Raw genomic sequence first — 19,621 nt, forward strand, 5'->3', positions numbered from 1 at the left:
CTAATTGCGCATCTGGAGAAAGTTCAGGTGGTATGAACAGAAGATCAAACCTTCCGGCTGGGTGTGGTGGCTCACGCCTGTAATCCCAGCACTTTGGAAGGCCCAGGCAGGCGGATCACAAGGTCAGGAGATCAAGACCATCCTGGCTAACACAGTGAAACCCCGTCTCTACTAAAAATACAAAAAGTTATCCAGGCGTGGCGGCAGGTGCCTGTAGTCCCAGCTACTCGGGAGGCTGAGGCAGGAGAATCACTTGAACCCAGGAGGCGGAGGTTGCAGTGAACCGAGATCGTGCCACTGCACTCCAGCCTGGGCAACAGAGCGAGACTCTGTCTCAAAAAAGAGAATGCACCTGGTGGGCGTGCTAGCTCAAGTAATCTCAGCACTTTGGGAGGGCAAGGTGAGAGAACTGCTTGAGGCCAGGAGTTCTAGACCAGCCTGGGCAACATAGCAAGAGCCTGTCTCTAAAACCGAAAAAAGGAAAGAAAGAAAATGTACCTGGTGACCCAAGAGTTTTGATGGAGCTGGAGCTGTGCAAGATGAATGTTGTTTCCACACCTGCGACACAGCATTTATTCTGCAACCCATGGGTTGAGGAGTAATTTCAACTTTCAAGTCTTATTATTGCAGTCATACAGTCGTAAAGCTATAGCTGTCACAGATAGTGATTACCCTGATGGATCTGAGCAAAGTAAGTTGAAAACCTTCTGGAACAGACTCATCATTCTAGATAACGTTAAGGATATTCGTGATTCATGAGAGGAGGTCAAAATATTACTCTTGTTTTTTTTGAGGTGGAGTCTTGCTCTGTTGCCCAGGCTGGAGTGCTATGGTACGATCTTGGCTCACTGCAGCCTCTGCCTCCCGGATTCCAGTAATTCTCTTGCCTCAGACTTCTGAGTAGCTAAGATTACAGGTCCCTACCACCACACCTGGCTAATTTTTTATATTTTTAGTAGAGATGGGGTTTCAACCCTGTTGGCCAGGCTGGTCTTGAACTCCTAACCTCAAGTGATATGCTCACCTCAGCCTCCCAAAGTGCTGGGATTACAGGCATGAGCCACCTCAGCCTCCCAAAGTGCTGGGGATTACAGGCATGAGCCACCGTGCCTGGCCCAAAATATTACTTTTTTTTTTTTTTTGAGGTGGCGCTTCTCTTTTGTCGCCCAGGCTGGAGTGCAGTGGCACGATCTCAGCTCACTGCAAACTCCACCTCCCAGGTTCAAGCAATTCTCCTGCCTTAGTCTCCCAAGTGGCTAAGATTAGAGGCACCTGCCACTACGCCCAACTAATTTTATTTTTTTAAGGTTGGAATTGCTTTTATTGGGGACAGATGTGCAAGTCCCCGCTCATGGTCAGGTTAGTGTTCTGCTCTTGCAGAGGCGCCAGCAGCCTGACACCTCCATCTGCCGCCCGCCCCGGGTTAGTGGAACATGCAAAGCTCAGAGGGTGGAGGCAGGGGTGGTCGCTGCTGAGGCCAGACGTCCAGCTAATTTTTGTATTTTTAGTAGAGACGGGTTTTCACCATGTTAGCTAGGCTGGTCTCGAACTCCTGACCTCAGGTGATCTGCCTGCCTCGGCCTCCCAAAGTGCTGAGATTACAGGCGTGAGCCACTGCGCCCGGCCCCAAAATATCACTTTTAATGGCAAAACTGCAATTACTTTTGCACCAACCTAATATCAACATTAACAGAAGTTGATTGTAACGCCTGTGGATGGCTTTGAGGGCTCAGGACTTCAGCGCAGAAAGTCACTCCCGATGTGGTGGAAACAAGAACTAGAATGAGAAGTGGAGCTGAGATGGGATGGAATTGCTGTGTTCATATGATCAAACTTTAATGGATGAGGAGTTGCTTCTTATGGATGAGCGGTTTCTTGAGGTGGAATCTGCTCCTGTGAAGATGCCATGCGCATTGTTGAAATTAACAAAGAATTTAGAATATTCCATAAACTTGGTTGATGAAGCAGCAGCAGGGTTTGAGAGGACTGACTCCAATTTTGCAAGAAGGTCTTGCGTGGGTAAAATCCTATCAAACAGCATCACGTACTACAGAGAAATCTTTCATAAGAGTCGATCCATGTGGCAATGGATGTGGCAAGAAGAGTCAATCCATTGTCTTATTTTAAGAAATTGCCGTCCAGGTGGGGTGACTCACACCTGTAATCCCAACACTTTGGGAGGCCAAGGCAGGCAGATGACCTGAGCTCAGGAGTTTGAGACCAGCCTGGGCAACACGGTGAGACCTCATTTCTACAAAAAATACAAAAATTAGCCAGGTGTGGTGGTGTGCACTTGTAGTCCCAGCTACTCGAGAGGCTGAGGGAGGTGGTGGCTTGAGCCTAGGAGGCTGAATTTGCAATAAGCCAAGATCACACCACTGCAGTCCAGCCTGGGTGACAGAGCCAGAGCCAGAGCCTGTCTCAAAAAAAAAAAAAAAAAAAAATTGCCACAGCCACCCCAGCCTTCAGCAGCCACCACCCTCATCAGTCAGCAGCCAGCAACATCAATGCAAGACCCTCTACCAGCATACTTTATCAAGTATGACTTGATAAACGCTTAGGTGATTGTTAGCATTTTTTTAGCAATAAAGTTGTTTTTTTTTTTTCTTTTTTAAAATAGAGTCTCATTCCATTACCCAGGCTGGAGTGCAGTGGTGTGATCTCAGCTCATTGCAACCTCTGCCTCTTGGGTTCAAGGGATTCTCCTACCTCAGCCTCCTCAGTAGCTGGGATTACAGGTGCCCACCACAACACCTGGTATTTTTAGTAGAAATAGGGTTTCACCATGTTGGCCAGGCTGGTCTCGAATTTCTGACCTCAGGTAATCTGCCTGCCTCAGCCTCTCTAAGTGCTGGGATTACAGGTGTGGGCCACCGCGCCCAGCCTAAAGTATGTACATTCTTTAGACATGACGCTATTGCACGCTTGATAGACTACAGTAAAGTATGCACCTTCTGTATGCACCGGGGAACCAAAAAAGATTGTGTGACTTGCTTTACTGTGATACTTTCTTAATTGCGGTGGCCTGCAACTGAACCTGCAGTATCTCCAAGGTTCCGGCTCAACGTACATTTTACTTTATAACAAATGCTTGCCGGCCGCGGTGGCTTACACCTGTAATCCCAGCACTTTGGGAGGCTGAGGCGGATCGCTTGAGCTCAAGAGTTTGAGACCAGCCTGGGCAGCATGGCAAAACCCCATCTCTACCCAAAAATACAAAAAAGTAGCTGGGTAGGGTGGTGCATGCCTGTAATCCCAGCTACTTGGGTGGCTGAGGCAGGAGAATCCCTTGAGCCTGGTAGGTGGAGGTTGCAGTGAGCCGAGATTGCGCCATTGCACTCCAGCCTGGGTGACAGAGCGAGACTCCGTCTCAAAAACAAACAAACAAACAGCTGCTGCGGTGTTTTCCCAAGTGACTGGTTCCAATTTGCATTTTCTCCAGCAGTTTATGAGAGTCCCAGTTGTTCCACGTCCTCGCCAACATTTGGTATTATCAGTCATCTAATTTTAGCCATCAAATATAGCCATTAGCAAATGTGTGGTGCATCGCCTTGCGGTCTGAGCCTGCGTGTCCCTAACGACTAGCGATGGTGAGCATCTCTTCCCCGGCTTATTCGCTATTCCTGTGCCTTCTCTGGTGAAGCAACTTCTGCTCATTTTTCCGCTGAGTGGCTTACCATTGAGTTGTAAGAGTTCTTCATATCTTCTGGAGACATCTTTTATCAGACGTGTGCTTTGAAAATATTTTTGTCCCAGTCTGTGGCTTTGTCTTTTTTACCTCTTTACAGTGTCTTTTGAAGAACAAAAGTTTTAAATTTTTGTGAAGTCCAACTTATTAAATTTTTTCTTTCCTGATTCATGCTTTTTATGTCTTCTCTAAGAAATCTCTAAGGGTCAGGCCGGGCACAGTGTGGCTCATGCCCGTAATCCCAGCACTTTGGGAGGCCAAGGTGAGTGGATCACAAGGTCAGGAGATTGAGACCATCCTGGCTAACACGGTAAAACCCCATCTCTACTAAAAATACAAAAAATTAGCCGGGCGTGGTGGCGGGCGCCTGTAGTCCCAGCTACTTGGGAGGGTGAGGCAGGAGAATGGCATGAACCCAGGAGGCGGAGCTTGCAGGGAGCCAAGATCGCGCCGCTGCACTCCAGCCTGGGCAACAGAGTGAGACCCTGTCTCAAAAAAAAAAAGGAAAGAAAAAGAAATGTCTAAGGGTCACGAAGATTTTCTCCCAAGTTTTCCACTAAAGTTTTCCAGGTCTCGCTTTTAGGCATCTGGTCCATTTCAAGTTCACGTTTGTTGTGGTATGAGCGGGGTCCAGGCTCAGGTTTTGTGTGTCTCTCTCTAGTTGTCCCAGCACCGCTTGTTGAAAAGACTGTCCTTTCCGTATTGAAATCCTGTGACACCTTTGTCAAAGATCAATGTATTGTGTGTGTGTGTCTGTTTCCAGACTCTCTATTCTGTTCCGTTGATCTTTTTGTCATTCTTTCACCAATACCACATTGTCTTTCTAACTAGAGCTTTATGGAAAATCTTGAAATCAGATAGTCTGAGTCTTTGATGTTGTTTTACAAAATTATTTTGGTTACTCTAGGTCCTTTAGGTTTCCATTTAAATTTTAAAACTTGCTTGTCAATTTCTGGGGAAAAAATGCCTTCTGGGATGTAACTGAAATTACATTGAATCCATAGATCAGTTTGAAGAGAATTGAGGCCTTAATAATATTAAATCTTCTGCTTCATGGACATGGCAAATCTCTCCAGTATCAGTATCTTTTTTTTTTTTTTTTTTTTTGAGTCAGAGTCTTGCTCTATCACCTGGGCTGGAGTGCAGCGGAACAATCTCAGCTTACTGCAACATCCACCTCCTGGGTTCAAGTGATTCTCATGCCTCAGTGTACCGAGTAGCTGTGAACACAGCCACACACCACCACGCCCGGCTAATTTTTTTGTATTTTTAGTAGAGATGGGGTTTTGTCATGTGGGCCAGGCTTCCTTTCTCTATTGATAGTGTCTTATCCTTTGAATAAGTTTTTATTCAAATATTCAGAAAGTACTTTCTTCTTGGACTAGAATAATACCTTCCATATTTTTCTCACATCTCTCCCCAGTCTTTCAATTCTCTTTCCCAAGCAACCTGTTACTGTTTCAGAAAGGTCTTTCCAGATAGATCTCGTTCATACATATGCATTATTCTCGGGTGTTTATCTCTCCACTTAAAAATCACCCGCGGCCGCTTAGTGTGTCCCGCTCTGCAGCTTGGTTTTTCTTGTGCTGTGTCTTAGAGTTATTCCATGTCAGAACACATAGAAATCACCGTTGTTCTTTGCAGTTCTCTTCACCCTGTGTTCTAAATGATGCCTGTGCCATAATTTAATCATCCTCATCGATCCATAATGAGGCCCTTTCCTGTTTTTTGGCTTTTTCTGATCTCATCAGTGTATCAATAAATATCCACACACATTAAAAATAGATACTGGATCACCAGGCACGGTGGCTCATGCCTGTAATCCCATCACTTTGGGAAGCTGAGGCAGGTGGATCACTTGAGGTCAGGAGTTCGAGACCAGCCTGGCCAACAGGGCGAAACCCCGTCTCTACTAAAAATACAAAAAAAAAAAAAAAAAAAAAAGGCAGGCATGGTGTGGTCCCAGCTACTCAGGCAGCTGAGGCATGAGAATCGCTTGAACCCAGGAGGTTGCAGTCAGCCAAGATCGCGCCACTGTACTCCAGCCTGGGTGGCAGAGCGAGACTCTGTCTCAAAAAAAAAAAAAATACTCGATGGCCAGGCGCAGTGGCCCACACCTGTAATTCCAACACTTTGGGAGGCCGAGGCAGGTGGATCACTTGAGGTCAGGAGTTCAAGACCAGCCTGGCCAACATGGTGAAACCCCATCTCTACAAAAATACAAAAATTAGCCGGGCATGGTGGCACACACCTGTAATCCCAGCTACTTGGGTGGCTTGAGGCTGCAGTGAGCTGAGATCATGCCATTGCACTCTAGCCTGGGTAAGAGAGTGAGAGACTGTCTCAAAAAAAAAAAAAAGAGAGAGAAAGGAATGAAAGGAATGTTTAAAGTACCGCAGAACATCTCAGAATAATAGGAAAACATGCCTCACACACACAAAATTCAAATCCTCATGCTGAGGCGTGAGAATGACTTGAACCCAGGAGGCAGAGGTTGCAGTGAGGCAAGATCGTGCCTCTGCACTCCAACAAATACAGGATTTGAATCTGATTATTTCATTTGAATCAGTAGTTTAGATCTGATTATCCGATATCTGTGTTTTAGAGCTTGACGTTAATTACAGGTATCTCATCGCAGCATGCTGAGGGGAAAGACAATAGAATTTGGAGTGGGCCCACTGGTGTTCCCTCAGCCACGCTGTTTCCTGCAGACCTTGGGCTAGTGATTGAAATGCTCTGAGTCTCAATGGCCACATCTGTAAAGCTGGACTATTTCCTTCCTAGGATTATTGTCATGGTTAAGGAAGGTGGGCAGATGAGAACCCCCAGCCCAACGTCTGACCCATGGGTCACTTTCCTTCTCCCCATAATCACAGTACAAAAGAGTTGTCAACTTGGGCGTTCGATAGGTAATAGTTCTCTTGATCTATTTGAAAATAATAGTCAAGATTTGGCTATTGGGTGCAAAAATACAGTGAGGGAGAAGGAACAAGGCCCAGTGTTCGATAGCATGTCACAGTGACTACAGTTCACGGTAAGTTAGTGTATATTTCTGAATAGCTAGAGGAAAAGATTTGGAATGTTCTCAACATGAAGGAAGGATCATGTGTGAGGTGATAGATGGCCGGTTCCCCAGATTTGATCATGACATGCTGTATGCTTGTGTCAAAATATCGCATGTACCTCTCAAATATGTGCCAATCTATCCATAACAATTTTTAATACAAAAATTTTTTAAAGATTTGGCTGCTATTAAAAGAGTTGGTTTCCTGCTGGGTGCAGTGGCTCACGCCTGTAATCCCAGCACTTTGGGAGGCCAAGGCAGGCACATTGCTTGAGCTCAGGAGTTGGAGACCAGCCTGGGCAACACGGTGAAACCCCATCTCTCCAAATAGAGTTTAAAAATTAGCCGGGCATGGTGGTGCACACCTGTAATCCCAGCCACTCAAGAGACTGAGGCATGAGACTCGCTTGAACCCGGCAGGCGGAGGTTGCAGTGAACCGAGATCGCACCACTGTATTTCAGCCTGGGTTACAGAGTGAGACTCTGTCTCAAAAAATAAATAAATAAATAAATAAATAAATAAGAGTTGGCTTCCTAATTTATTTCTCTGTGCATTGAGTTCGCCTTAGTGAGCTCCCTCGTGTGGGGCGCAGCTCTGTGCACTGGCTCTCTGATGTCTCACACGTAACTGGCTCTCCCCGCTGCATTTCTACAGAGAATGCCAACATCAAGCCAAATCCATCGACGGCGAGATTGAGGCCTATAAGAAATCCATCATGAAGGAGGAAGAAAAGAACGAGAAGCTGGCGAGCATCCTGAACCGGACAGAGACGGAAGCCACACTGCTGCAGAAGCTCACCACCCAGTGCCTGACCAAGCAGGTGGCCCTGCAGAGCCAGTTCAACACCTACAGGCTCACCCTGCAGGACACAGAGGATGCCCTCAGCCAGGACCAGCTGGTGAGGCCGGGCCCGCCCCACAGGTCACACCTGGCGCACGGTGGTGCCTCTTCAGGCACGTGCACCCTGTGGCTCCTTGTCTCCAGGAACAAATGATACTCGCGGAGGAGTTGCAGGCCATCCGCCAAGCCATCCAGGGCGAGCTGGAGCTCAGGAGGAAGACGGACGCCGCCATCCGGGAGAAGCTGCAGGAGCACATGACCTCCAACAAGACCACCAAACACTTCAACCAGCTCATCCTGAGGCTGCAGAAGGAGAAGACCAACATGGTAGGCCCCTGCCCCAGGGAGGGGCTGTGCGAAGCCCCCTGCAGCCTGGGCATATGAGGGCAAGCCGTCCTGGAGGTGGAGAGGGCGGAGTCAGTGTGAGCAGAGGGCCCTCCTGTGCTTACCCCTTTCCATGGTGTTCAGGTTGTAAGGGTGATACATTTTTACTGTAGAAAACCTAGAAATAGGCCAGGCGTGGTGGCTCATGCCTGTAATCCCAGCACTTTGGGAAGCCAAGGCAGGTGGATCACCTGAGGTCAGGAGTTTGAGACCAGCCTGGCCAACATGGCGAAACCCTGTCTCTGCTAAAAATACAAAAAATTAGCTGGGTGTGGTGGTGTGCGCCTATAATCCCAGCTACTCGGGAGGCTGAGGCAGGAGAATTGCTTGAACCTGGGAGGCAGAGGTTGCAGTGAGCTGAGATCGTGCCACTGCACTCCAGCCTGGGTGACACAGCAAGACTCCGTCTCAAAAAAAAGAAAACTTAGAAATACAGAAAGGCATAAAGAAGAAAATGAGACAGCTCTAGGCCCACCATCCAGAGGCAACTTTTTTTAAAATTTGGTAAACTTCCTTCTGGAAATTTTTAATACAGAAACACATTTGCACCCACCCACAAACACACACGTCATTCTCACACAAACACATCGCACACATGAACACATGTGCAATTGCACATGCCCCCATGCACACACGAGAAAACACACTCATAAAAACACACACAAACTCCTACACACACACACACACACACACTCAAACTCCTACACACAAACATGCAAACTCCTGCACACATACACATACACTCAAACTCCTACACACACACTCAAACTCCTACACCCACACACAAACATACAAACTGCTGCACACATACACTCAAACTCCTACACACACACACACTCAAACTCCTACACACACAAACATACACTCAAACTCCTACACACACAAACTCCTACACACATACTCAAACTCCTACAAACACACACATACACTCAAACTCCTACAAACACAAACTCCTACACACACACTCAAACTCCTACACACACATACACTCAAACTCCTACAAACACACACTCAAACTCCTACAAACACACACTCAAACTCCTACACACACATACACTCAAACTCCTACAAACACACACTCAAACTCCTACAAACACACACTCAAACTCCTACACACACAAACGCCTACAAACACAAACACACTCAAACCCCTACACACACACACACTCAAACTCCTACAAACACACACACACAAGCACACACCTTATGCAACACTGGACTCAGGCCCATTTTCTTTTTCTTATGTATTTATGTATTTTATTTTTTGACACAGGGTCTCCCTCTGTCGCTCAGGCTGTGGCACAATCACAGCTCACTGCAGTCTTGAATCTCCCGGGCTCAAGTGGCCCTGCCACCTTGGCCTCCCAAAGCCCTGGGATTCTGGGCCTGAGCCACTGTGCCCAGCCCCCAGGTCTGTCTGCATCCACTTGTGATTAATATCACTGAACTATGACATAGAGAGAACGGGAGCTAATGAATCTTTGCTACTTGTATAGTTTTTCATTTTTTTGTATTGACCATATTCAACATAACATTTCCTCGTGCCACAAAATATTCTTCGAAAACCTAAATTTTCATTTCTGTATAACATCTTATCCTGCAAATGTACATATTTTGTTTACTAAGTCTCTTGTTAGGCGCTTTAGGCTGTTTCTAGTTTTTATTTTATCTTATTTTATTTTGTTGTTATTTATTGATTTTTTTGAGATGGAGTTTCACTCTTGTCGCCCAGGCTGGAGTGCAGTGGTGCCATCTTGGCTTACGGCAACCTCTGCCTCCTGGGTTCAAGCAGTTCTCCTGCTCAGCCTCCCGAGTAGCTGGGATTACAGGCGTGCGCCACCATGCCTGGCTAGTTTTTGTATTTTTAGTGGAGATGGGGTTTCACCATGTTGGCAAGGCTGGCCTCGAACTCCTGACCTTGTGATCCATCCAAAGTGCTGGGATTACAGGCGTGAGCCACCGCATGGCCAGCTGCCAGCCAAAGGCTGATTTCCCTGGGGGGCCCTGGAGTGTGACTTCGACGTCCATGGCAGGGAACCCCCGATTGTGAGCTCATGTTCGCATCCCCTGGGATCTTGCTTTATCCTTTATCACCTGTGGTGGGGGTGGAGGGGACTTGTGTCCTTAGAAAAAACAATTCCTTACTTGAATTGTTTTTTCTTTGCCTCTTCCCGAGGGGTGACCGCCTCCCCCACACCCCGCCTCAAGCAGGCCCCTTTGGAGGACCCCCAGAGGCTACCACAGGCTCCACCATTTCCAGAGCACATCCTAGCAGTGGGGCCTGCCCAACAGTCCCCATTTTAGTCTCAGAGGAGGGTGACAGATTCCCGATGCCAAGCTCTGCCGGTTTTGCCCTCCTGAGGGGCGGGAGAGGAGCTGGCCAGGCAGAGCTGAAGGGCGTGGTGGGTGTGAAGGAGCCCATCCAGCCGTGCTGCTACCAGCCAAGTCCAGTTCCCAATCCCCAGGCCCCCGGGCCCCCGCCGAGCCCCTGTCTGGGCAGCCCGATAGGTCATACGTGTTTTGCTACCAGTTTCCAGAAGAGGGCAGCAAAGAGTCTTGGACCAACAAATTTGTCTATTACGACAATTTTCCAACCGATGCCAGTCCAGCTGCTGAAAAGAGTACCCCCGACGTGATGTTTGAACTGCTCAAAGCCTCATGGGCTGATAGAAGGTGGGGTGGGGAGGCATATCTGGGAGGAGGAGCAAAGTGTGGATGGGCGGGACCACCCGTCCGGAGCTGGGGTCAACCATGGGGTCCAGGCAGTTAATCCAGGGATGGTGTGGATGCCTAGGGGGAGCCAGGGTGGGCTCCACAGGGACCACAAACAGCCAGGAGTGGAGCGGGGGCGCAGGCCTGGCTGTGACAGGGGGAGGGACTGAAGGGGACTTGGAGCCACAGCCCCTGAAGGGCAGTTGGGGAGGGGGGAGGCAGGGAGTCCTTGGGGGGCCCAGATCTCAGGGTGACCTTGGCAGAGGAGGAGGCTGCGAGCTGACATTGCCACACAACTCCAGATGCCGGAAGCTTCCACTCCAGGTGGGCAGGGTCTGGGTTCCACCACCTGGGGACATTGGGTCTCCTGGGAAGCCGCCCATGGTGGCCAGTGAGAGACATGGAGCCCACAGGTGTGGTGGGAGGAGAAGCTCAGATGGCCCTGAGGAGGCTGGGGTAGGCGGGAGCCACAGTCGTGAGAGAGCCAAGGCCTTGTGTGGCAGGAGCCGACGGGCAGGGGTGGTCAGGGCAGACACAGGGCCCGAGGCCACCTGTTAGAGCCATGCCCTGGGGAAGAGGACCCTGTCCTGGTGGTGACAGCATCTCCCTGTTCCCAGAGCAGCTTTGGCCACACCATTGCAGCTGTGACTGCCACTGCCTCACTCCTGATTATCACAAACGTCCTCTCGATAAACCCCCCGTTGCCAGAAGGGATCCAAAGTCTGTCTAATGCCTCCAAAGAGCCCACACAGGAGGCCAGCACTGGCGGCTCAGACCTGCCGGACAGCAGGAGGGGTCAGAACGCATGGAGGAACCAGTGTCTAACAATTGCTTCTTGCTTCATAAACTATGCTGCAAATGTGATAGAGTACAGCACAGCCATTGCAGCTTACAGAGCACAGGAACATAAGACCCGACTTACCAGATTAAAAAGCAGGTTAGCACCCAGTGTGTAGGGTGTGATCCTATTTTTATTTTGGAGAATTATATAGAAAAGACTGGGAGGAAAAATGGATTCAGATGGGAATGGTAGCTAACTTGTGTCAGAATTGCAGGCAATTGAATGTGTTCTCTGTCCTGACCTGTATTTTCACATTTCCTCACAATGTGTGTGCTACGATTTAAGAAGTGTGTTAGTCTGATCTCACACTGCTGTAAGGAAATACCTAAGACTGGATAACTGATAAAGGAAAGAGGTTTAATTGACTGACAGTTCTGCATGGCTGGGGAGGCCTCAGGAAACTTACAATCATGGCAAAAGGCGAAGCAGGCACCTCCTTCACAAGGCGGCAGGAGAGAGAGTGTGTGTGAAGCAGGAACCGTCAAACACACAAAACCATCAGATCTCATGAGAACTCACTATCATGAGAACAGCATGGGGGTAGCGGCCCCCATGGTCCAGTCATCTCCCACAGGGGCCCTCCCTTGACATGTGGGATTATGGGGACACAATTCAAGATGAGATGTGAGTGGGGACACAGCCAAACCACATCAATAAGAAAAGCTAATACCATGATCTCTCTTTTCTGTAAAAAGCCAACATCTGGGTTCCAACAAGTTGGTCCCTTGCTGGGTCCTGGAGACAGTGGGAAATCCAGCCTCCTGCACTCGTGACTGTGCGTTTGGAATTTATCCAGAGGAACATCCCGACCATCAGGGAATGGTGGATCAGCAAACTCGTCCCGGGCCTCGGGTGGGGGCAATATTCACAGGCATTTCTTTTCATCAATTCAGATGACACATCTTTCCAAAATCGATGGTGACATTGCCCAGACCACCCTGGACATCACACACACCAGCAGCAGGCTGGACGCACACCGGAAGACACTGGTGGAGCTGGACCAGGACGTGAAGAAAGTCAACGAGCTCATCACCAACAGCCAGAGCGAGATCTCCCGGCGCACGATCCTGATCGAGAGGAAGCAAGGGCTCATCAACTTCCTCAACAAGCAGCTGGAGCGGATGGTCTCCGAGCTGGGGGTGAGGTCCCAGGCAGGGAGACGCGGTCCCTGGCTGACTGTGGTGCCTGGTGGGGCAGAGCTCCCTCAGATCTCCCACGGTCAGACATGAACTCCTGGAAGGCACAGAACTGCCTCTTTCCCTACCGGCTTTACAGACAAAATGGCACGTGTGCCAAGCGCTCTAAGTCACATTTTTCTGCACAGGGCCAGATAGTATTCCGGCTTTGTGGCCAGTTGGTCTCTTTGGCAGTGACATGGCTCTGCCTCCATAGCGAGAAGGAGCATAGGTAAAACGTAAAGGAATGGGCACGGCTGTGTCCAATCAGATGTTATTCAAGGCCACTGAAGTCTGAATTCCAAATAATTTTCACCCAGCACGAAATATTCTGCTGCTCTAAGAAAAGTGGCCTAATGCGTGTGAGGCCTGATGCCATATACGTCATCCAGGTCCCTGTACTCTCAAAGCCCCTTTGGGTTCCAGAGGCCCCACCCACCCTGCCAGCACACCCACCATGGGGAAGCTAGAGGGGGCTCCAGAGCCCCTTAGCCATATTTCCTCCAGCGGGGTCTGTGGCTTGCGGCCCTGCTGAGAGCTAACTTGAGCCCCTCAGCCTTCGTCCAGTTTCATGACCTCAGGGTTCCAGGCCCTCTGCAGTCCACTCACAAAGACCTTTGAGCCCAAGAAGCCTAATTTTGCTTTTTTTTTTTTTTTCTGAGACGGAGTCTTGCTCTATTGCCCAGGCTGGAGTGCAGTGGTGCCATCTTGCTCACTGCACGTCTGCCTCCTGAGTTCAAGTGATTCTCCTGCCTCAGCCTTCCAAGTAGCTGGGACCACAGGCGTGCACCAGCACACCTGGCTAATTTTTGTATTTTGGGTAGAGACGGGGTTTCACCCTGTTGGCCAGGCTGGTCTTGAACTCCTGACCTCGGGTGATCCACCCGCCTCAGCCTCCCAAAGTGCTGGAATTACAGGCATGAGTCACTGCACCCAGCCCTAATTTTGCTTTTTGATGAATATCCCATCTAGGGGGAAGAAGTGGGGCCCCTGGAGCTTGAAATCAAAAGGCTGAGCAAGCTGATCGACGAGCACAATGGCAAGGCGGTCCAGGCCCAGGTGACCTGGCTGCGCCTGCAGCAGGAGATGGTCAAGGTGACACAGGAGCAGGAGGAGCAGCTGGCCTCCCTGGACGCGTCCAAGAAGGAGCTCCACATCATGGAGCAGAAGAAACTACGAGTAGAAAGTAAGAGCCGCCGTGCCCGGCCCTGCAGAGATGCTCAGACGAGCTCTGGGACGCGGGCACCTCCCAGGGGAGGGGCACTCAGTGGGGCACATCGCTGGATTTGCACACAGCCTTAAAAGCAAATAACAAATGCGCATGCTCCCTGTATTTTGTAAATGTGAACCACTGCCTGCCCAGCTGCCCAGTTCGCAGTCACAGCGGGAGGGTTGAGAAATGTCACGAAATGGCTGCAAGCTCACGGACTTCAGAGCTCTCCTTGAGAGAGGAGCATGGAAGGTTATCATCCCTGCCAAGCCAGGGCACTCAGGTGGAAACACTGGCACGGGAAAAGCCAGGGTCCTGCCAGGCGGGCTCCTGGTGCTGTCCCCACATCACCTCCAGTTGGGCTTAGAAAACCATTCCACCGGGGCTCCCCAACCCTTCTGAGGCCCAAGGGGCTGCCAAAGAACCAGGGTGCCTGGAATGAGGGAGGCGGGCATCCTTCCTGGACCACTCTCCACCCACATGGCCACCTGCCGAGACATCCCGGGTCCTGCCCGGTCTTGGGTTGGGGATCCATGCTGGTCAGGCCTGCAGCAAAGCCCCCATGGGAAATGCTGCCCAGACACATCATGTGCCCTTCTCGGAGGTCCTGCTGCCTCTCGCCCTGCCCTTCTTGGGTTGCCCAAACCCGTCTGTTGGTGAGTAGCAAGTCCCAAAAGACCCTATGGAGCTGTCAGCTGAGTATCGGTGTCCCAAGGCAAGAGCTGCCGAAATACCATGCTGTGAGATGGGGAGGATCACCCATGGAGAGGGCAGAGAGAGGGGCTCACATGCCCATGTCCTAGGGTAGTCAGGGCACACCATGGGGACAGCAGGAGATGCTGGAGAAGCCCTGTGAGGAGTGACCAGTGGATGAACCAGCTGTGGCCTCTTGTGCCCTCCACCCATCTTAACATCAAGAAGAGCTGTTGTTTTCTGCCCCTACCCCTGATCTTGGCTGGGGCAGGGCAGGGGTCTAAGGGCCTCCCTCTCCTGGAGACTCACAGTGTCTGAGCATCAACCAGGTCCCCGTGCTCCACAGATTTGCAAGTGTCTGGGGGAGGGAGCCTGGCCCTCCCACACACCCTGCCCACACCTGCTGGCTGTCCCCACAGGCAGGTCCTCTCAGTTCCGTTGGAGGACCAGGCTTTGGGAGCTTAGCAGCCAAGAAGAGACCCCCTCTCCTCTCCTCTGTCCTGGCAGGGACGAGATTCAGGCAGGAGCGCCAGGAATGACAAGAGGGAGGGGATGAAGGGAGCTACAGGGAGAGACAAACCCTGGCTCACCTCTCGGACACTGCTGCCTGCGGGTGAGGACCCATACCCTCCCGGGGTCTCTCCCCGAGTCTCTGTTTTCTGCCGTAGGCAAGATTGAGCAGGAGAAGAAGGAGCAGAAGGAGATCGAGCACCACATGAAGAACCTGGACAACGACCTGAAGAAGCTCAACATGTTGATGAATAAAAACCGGCGCGGCTCGGAGGAGCTGGAGCAGAACAACCGGGCGACAGAGAATGAGTTCGTGCGCTCGCTGAAGGTCCGGCCGTGTCCACGCAGTCCCGGGGCTCAGGACGATGGAGGGCGGGGGTACGGTCCTTGCGGTGGGCGTTCTGCACCAGGACGTAATTTCCACACCCGTTCAAGATGCTTGTAGGGGTATTAGAAATCCAGCCTGCAGCCCTGCCCTCGGTGCCAGGACAGAGGGCACCAGCCCCGGCATCCACAATCCCATGGCCCTCCCCACAGCTGTCCCGCCCCCTCCCCCATGCAGGCCTCTGAGAGGGAGACCATCAAGATGCAGGACAAGCTGAACCAGCTCAGCGAGGAGAAGGCGACCCTCCTGAATCAACTGGTGGAAGCAGAGTGAGTCCCAGTCTCCAGCCACACGTGGGTCATGAAGGTCACTGCACCTACAGGCCTCTGTCCGTTGAAGACCATGTAGGAGGCCAGGTGTGGCAGCTCACACCCATATCCCAGTGCTTTGGTCGTTTTTTGTTGTTGTTGTTTTGTTTTGTTTTGTTTTTAGACAGTCTTGCTCTATCCCACAGGCTGGAGTGCAGCCGTGCGATCTCAGCTCACTGCAACCTCTGCCTCCCAGCTTCAAGTGATTCTCATGCCTCAACCTCCTGAGTAGCTGGGATTACAGGTGCCCGCCACCATGCCTCACTAATTTTTGTATTTTTAGTAGAGATGGGGTTTCACCATGTTGGCCAGGCTGGTCTTGAACTCCTGACCTCAGGTGATCCGCCCGCCTCAGCCTCCCAAAGCGCTGGGATTACGTGCGTGAGCCACCGTGCCCAGCAATCCCAGTGCTTTGGGATGCCAAGGCAGGAGGCTCCTTTGGGGCCAGGAGTTCAAGACAAGACGGGGCAACACAGTGAGACCCCATATCTACAAAAATGTTTTAAATTGGCCAGGCATGGTGGTGCATGCCGGTAGTCCCAGCTACTCGGGAGGCTGAGGTGGGAGGATCGCTTGAGCCCAGGAGGTCAAGGCTGCAGTGAGCTAGGATTGCACCACTGCACTCCAGCCTGGGCGACAGAGCGAGACCCTGTCTCTAAAAGAAGAAAAAGACCACCTGGGCATGGGTCTGGAACCCACCCTAGTGGATCCCAGATTCCCCACAGAGTCTGTCTACCACCCTTGGTGGCAGTTCTTGAGCCAAACAAGTTACTGCTAGAAATTGAAGGGTTTTCTTTGTGATAAAGTTTTTAAATATCCATTATTTTATGGTGTCTGATTATTAAAGTAACACACACCCAGCTCTAAACATTTTAAACTATACAATGCGTGCAAAGTACCCAGGGAAAATTGCATATAATTCCAACGCCCTTCACTTCCCAGAAAACCAATGTGTAGCTATATTCCTTTCTTGTTTTGCTCTGTTTTTTACACAAATGGGATTGTTTCAGAAGTTCCCCCTTGAAGCACTTTAGTATTTTCATGGCCGTCTTTCCGTGTCACACACGTGGGCCCATATCTCCCTGTGGAAAGGGTGCGGAGCAGGCGTGGTGTGGAGGCACCGTCCTTTCTTCAGCATGCTCCGGAAGGGGTGAATAGCGCAGGGATCGCCTGTTCCTTGCGGTTTGATAGAATCTAGGCAAAAAATCATCTGGGACCAATGCTTTGGGGGGCTTGTATCTTTGGTGACATTTAAATAGCTTCTAGACTATTGGTGTATTCAGGCTTTTTACTTTTTCTTAAGTCAGCTTCTATCAATTATACTGACTTTCTCAGCTCCTACAGTTATATATCCCTGTTCTCTCTCTCTCTGTCTCTCTGTTTCTTCCCCACCCCCATCTCCCTCCCTCCCCCTGTATGCCAGAGGTTGGCAAACGTTTGCGTAAGGAGCCCAGTAGTGAACACTTCAGGCTTTGAGAGCCTCACGCTTTCTGTCGCAGCTGCTTGGCTCTGCCATTGCAGCTTGAGAGCCTTGTAAAGCCTTAGAGTGTGAGCTCACCGAAGCATCAGAAGAAAACTCCTAATTTCTTACACTGCCTCTCCTACCTCTAAAGACACCAGATTATGCTTTGGGAGAAAAAAATCCAACTGGCAAAAGAGATGCGTTCCTCAGTGGATTCCGAGATCGGCCAGACGGAGATCCGGGCCATGAAGGGCGAGATCCACAGGATGAAGGTGAGGGGAGGAGAGCGGCGTGGCAGGGCCTGCTGGGTGCCAGCCCTTGGGCTCTGGAGACCTGGCCACACCAAGGCCTCGGCTCCCCCGGGGCTCCTGTGGGAACCACACTGGCCACATTGGCTGGTGGCAATGGGTGAGATTTCCAGGGAGCGACCCGCTCCAGCAGAGTGACCTGCACTCCAGCCGAGCACTGGCAAAGCACACGTCCCCCTTGACCCAGCTTTCAGCGCACGCTTGCTCTTAATGTGCAGAAATATTGCAGAACACCACAGGACGCACACAGGCACGCGCATGAACAACACAGGACGCACACAGGCACGTGCACGAACAACACAGGACACACACAGGCACGCGCACGGACAACACAGGACGCACACAGGCACGTGCACGGACAACACAGGACGCACACAGGCACGCGCACGAACAACACAGGACGCACGCAGGCACGCGCACGAACAACACAGGACGCACGCAGGCACGCGCACGAACAACACAGGACGCACGCAGGCACGCGCACGAACAACAGGATGCACGCAGGCACGCGCACGAACAACAGGACACACGCAGGCACGCGCACGAACAACACAGGACACACGCAGGCACGCGCGTGAACAACACGGCACGCGCGTGAACAACAGGACGCACGCAGGCACGTGCATGAACAACACAGGACGCACGCAGGCACGCGCGTGAACAACACGGCACGCGCGTGAACAACACAGGACGCATGCAGGCACGTGCATGAACAACAGGACGCACGCAGGCACGTGCATGAACAACACAAGACGCACGCAGGCACGCGCACGAACAACACAGGACGCACGCAGGCACGCGCGTGAACAACACGGCACGCGCGTGAACAACACAGGACGCACGCAGGCACGTGCATGAACAACACAGGACGCACGCAGGCACACGCACGAACAACACAGGACGCACGCAGGCATGCGCGTGAACAACACAGGACGTACACAGCACATGCACGAACAACACAGGACGCACGCAGGCACGCGCACGAACAACACAGGGCGCACGCAGGCACGCGCACGAACAACACGGCGCACGCAGGCACGCGCACGAACAACACAGGGCGCACGCAGGCACGCGCACGAACACGGCGCACGCAGGCACGCGCACGAACAACACAGGGCGCACGCAGGCACACGCACGAACAACACAGGACGCACGCAGGCACGCGCACGAACAACACAGGACGCACGCAGGCACGTGCATGAACAACACAGGACGCACACAAGCACGTGCATGTCATCTCACAAAACGCTGTTTTATTCCTACTCCATGTAATCACAGCACGCTGGTATTTTTAAATGCCGGTTGTAACCCTCAAACTTTGTGACCCTCTAACGTATCCCACTGTGAGACAGTCTCACAACACAGAAGGGCTCAGAGAGCACCCCCATCTCATCCTTCACAGCCGCGTTTTCTCTCCATGGTCACAATTAGATTTCATTGCCTTTAAAAGGCTGGTAATTAAATTGCAAGTGGTCATCAAGCTAAAGGTTCAGGGCCTTAAGGATAACAGTAAGAGCAGTTCATAAAATAAATGGGCCTCACTTTCACCATGCCATGCTAAATAGAAATTCCTCTGCTGAGTTATTTTTCAGATCAAGTGCATATGCTAATAAGATGTTGTGTTTAAAAATACCAAATTTAATTGACTTTTCACATTACAGAAGCCACGTGTGTTTGCTGGAGCAAGACAAGCTCTCCTCCACAGAGTGGGGGCCAAAGAGAAGGTCCGGGCTGCTCCTCCCTGTCCCTTCTTCCCCGGCTCCCCCTCCTCAGCCAGGGTGACTGTGTCAGCCGCTGCAAGGATAAGGCCTCTCACCTTCTCGGATCTCACACAAATGCACAGGCAGGGCTTGCCTTGGCCCTACATGGATACTAACCCATTCTTTAACAGTTACAATATATACTATGGATATTTCACAATTTATTGATCCAGTCCCAGGTTGGTGAAAATTCAGGTTGTTTCCAATTTGTTGTTGGTGTTATTGTTTTGTCCTAGACACAATGTGTGTTAGGGTTCTCCAAAGAAACAGAACCAGTAGA

At 51.0% G+C, this 19,621-nt stretch overlaps 1 protein-coding gene across 12 annotated transcripts in view; it reads left to right on the plus strand.

Annotated features, from left to right (window-relative positions):
- Window positions 1–19,621, plus strand: part of CCDC40 (coiled-coil domain 40 molecular ruler complex subunit) — a 67,344-nt gene that overhangs the window by 38,442 nt on the left and 9,281 nt on the right. For 8 of the 12 annotated variants that reach the window (XM_511721.8, XM_009433450.5, XM_063799412.1 and 5 more), the window contains 7 exons: window positions 7,408–7,651; window positions 7,738–7,920; window positions 12,424–12,669; window positions 13,678–13,891; window positions 15,277–15,446; window positions 15,681–15,772; window positions 17,425–17,545. In XM_511721.8, coding sequence (XP_511721.5) covers window positions 7,408–7,651; window positions 7,738–7,920; window positions 12,424–12,669; window positions 13,678–13,891; window positions 15,277–15,446; window positions 15,681–15,772; window positions 17,425–17,545 — 1,270 coding nt within the window. Of the gene's footprint in view, window positions 1–7,407; window positions 7,652–7,737; window positions 7,921–12,423; window positions 12,670–13,677; window positions 13,892–15,276; window positions 15,447–15,680; window positions 15,860–17,234; window positions 17,354–17,424; window positions 17,546–19,242; window positions 19,521–19,621 lie in introns of those variants that run through there. The other 4 variants (XM_063799411.1, XM_063799410.1, XR_001711121.4 and 1 more) reach the window with 3 other exon arrangements.

The sequence above is a fragment of the Pan troglodytes genome, chromosome 19, assembly GCF_028858775.2.
Source record: "Pan troglodytes isolate AG18354 chromosome 19, NHGRI_mPanTro3-v2.0_pri, whole genome shotgun sequence".
Lineage (NCBI taxonomy): Eukaryota > Metazoa > Chordata > Mammalia > Primates > Hominidae > Pan > Pan troglodytes.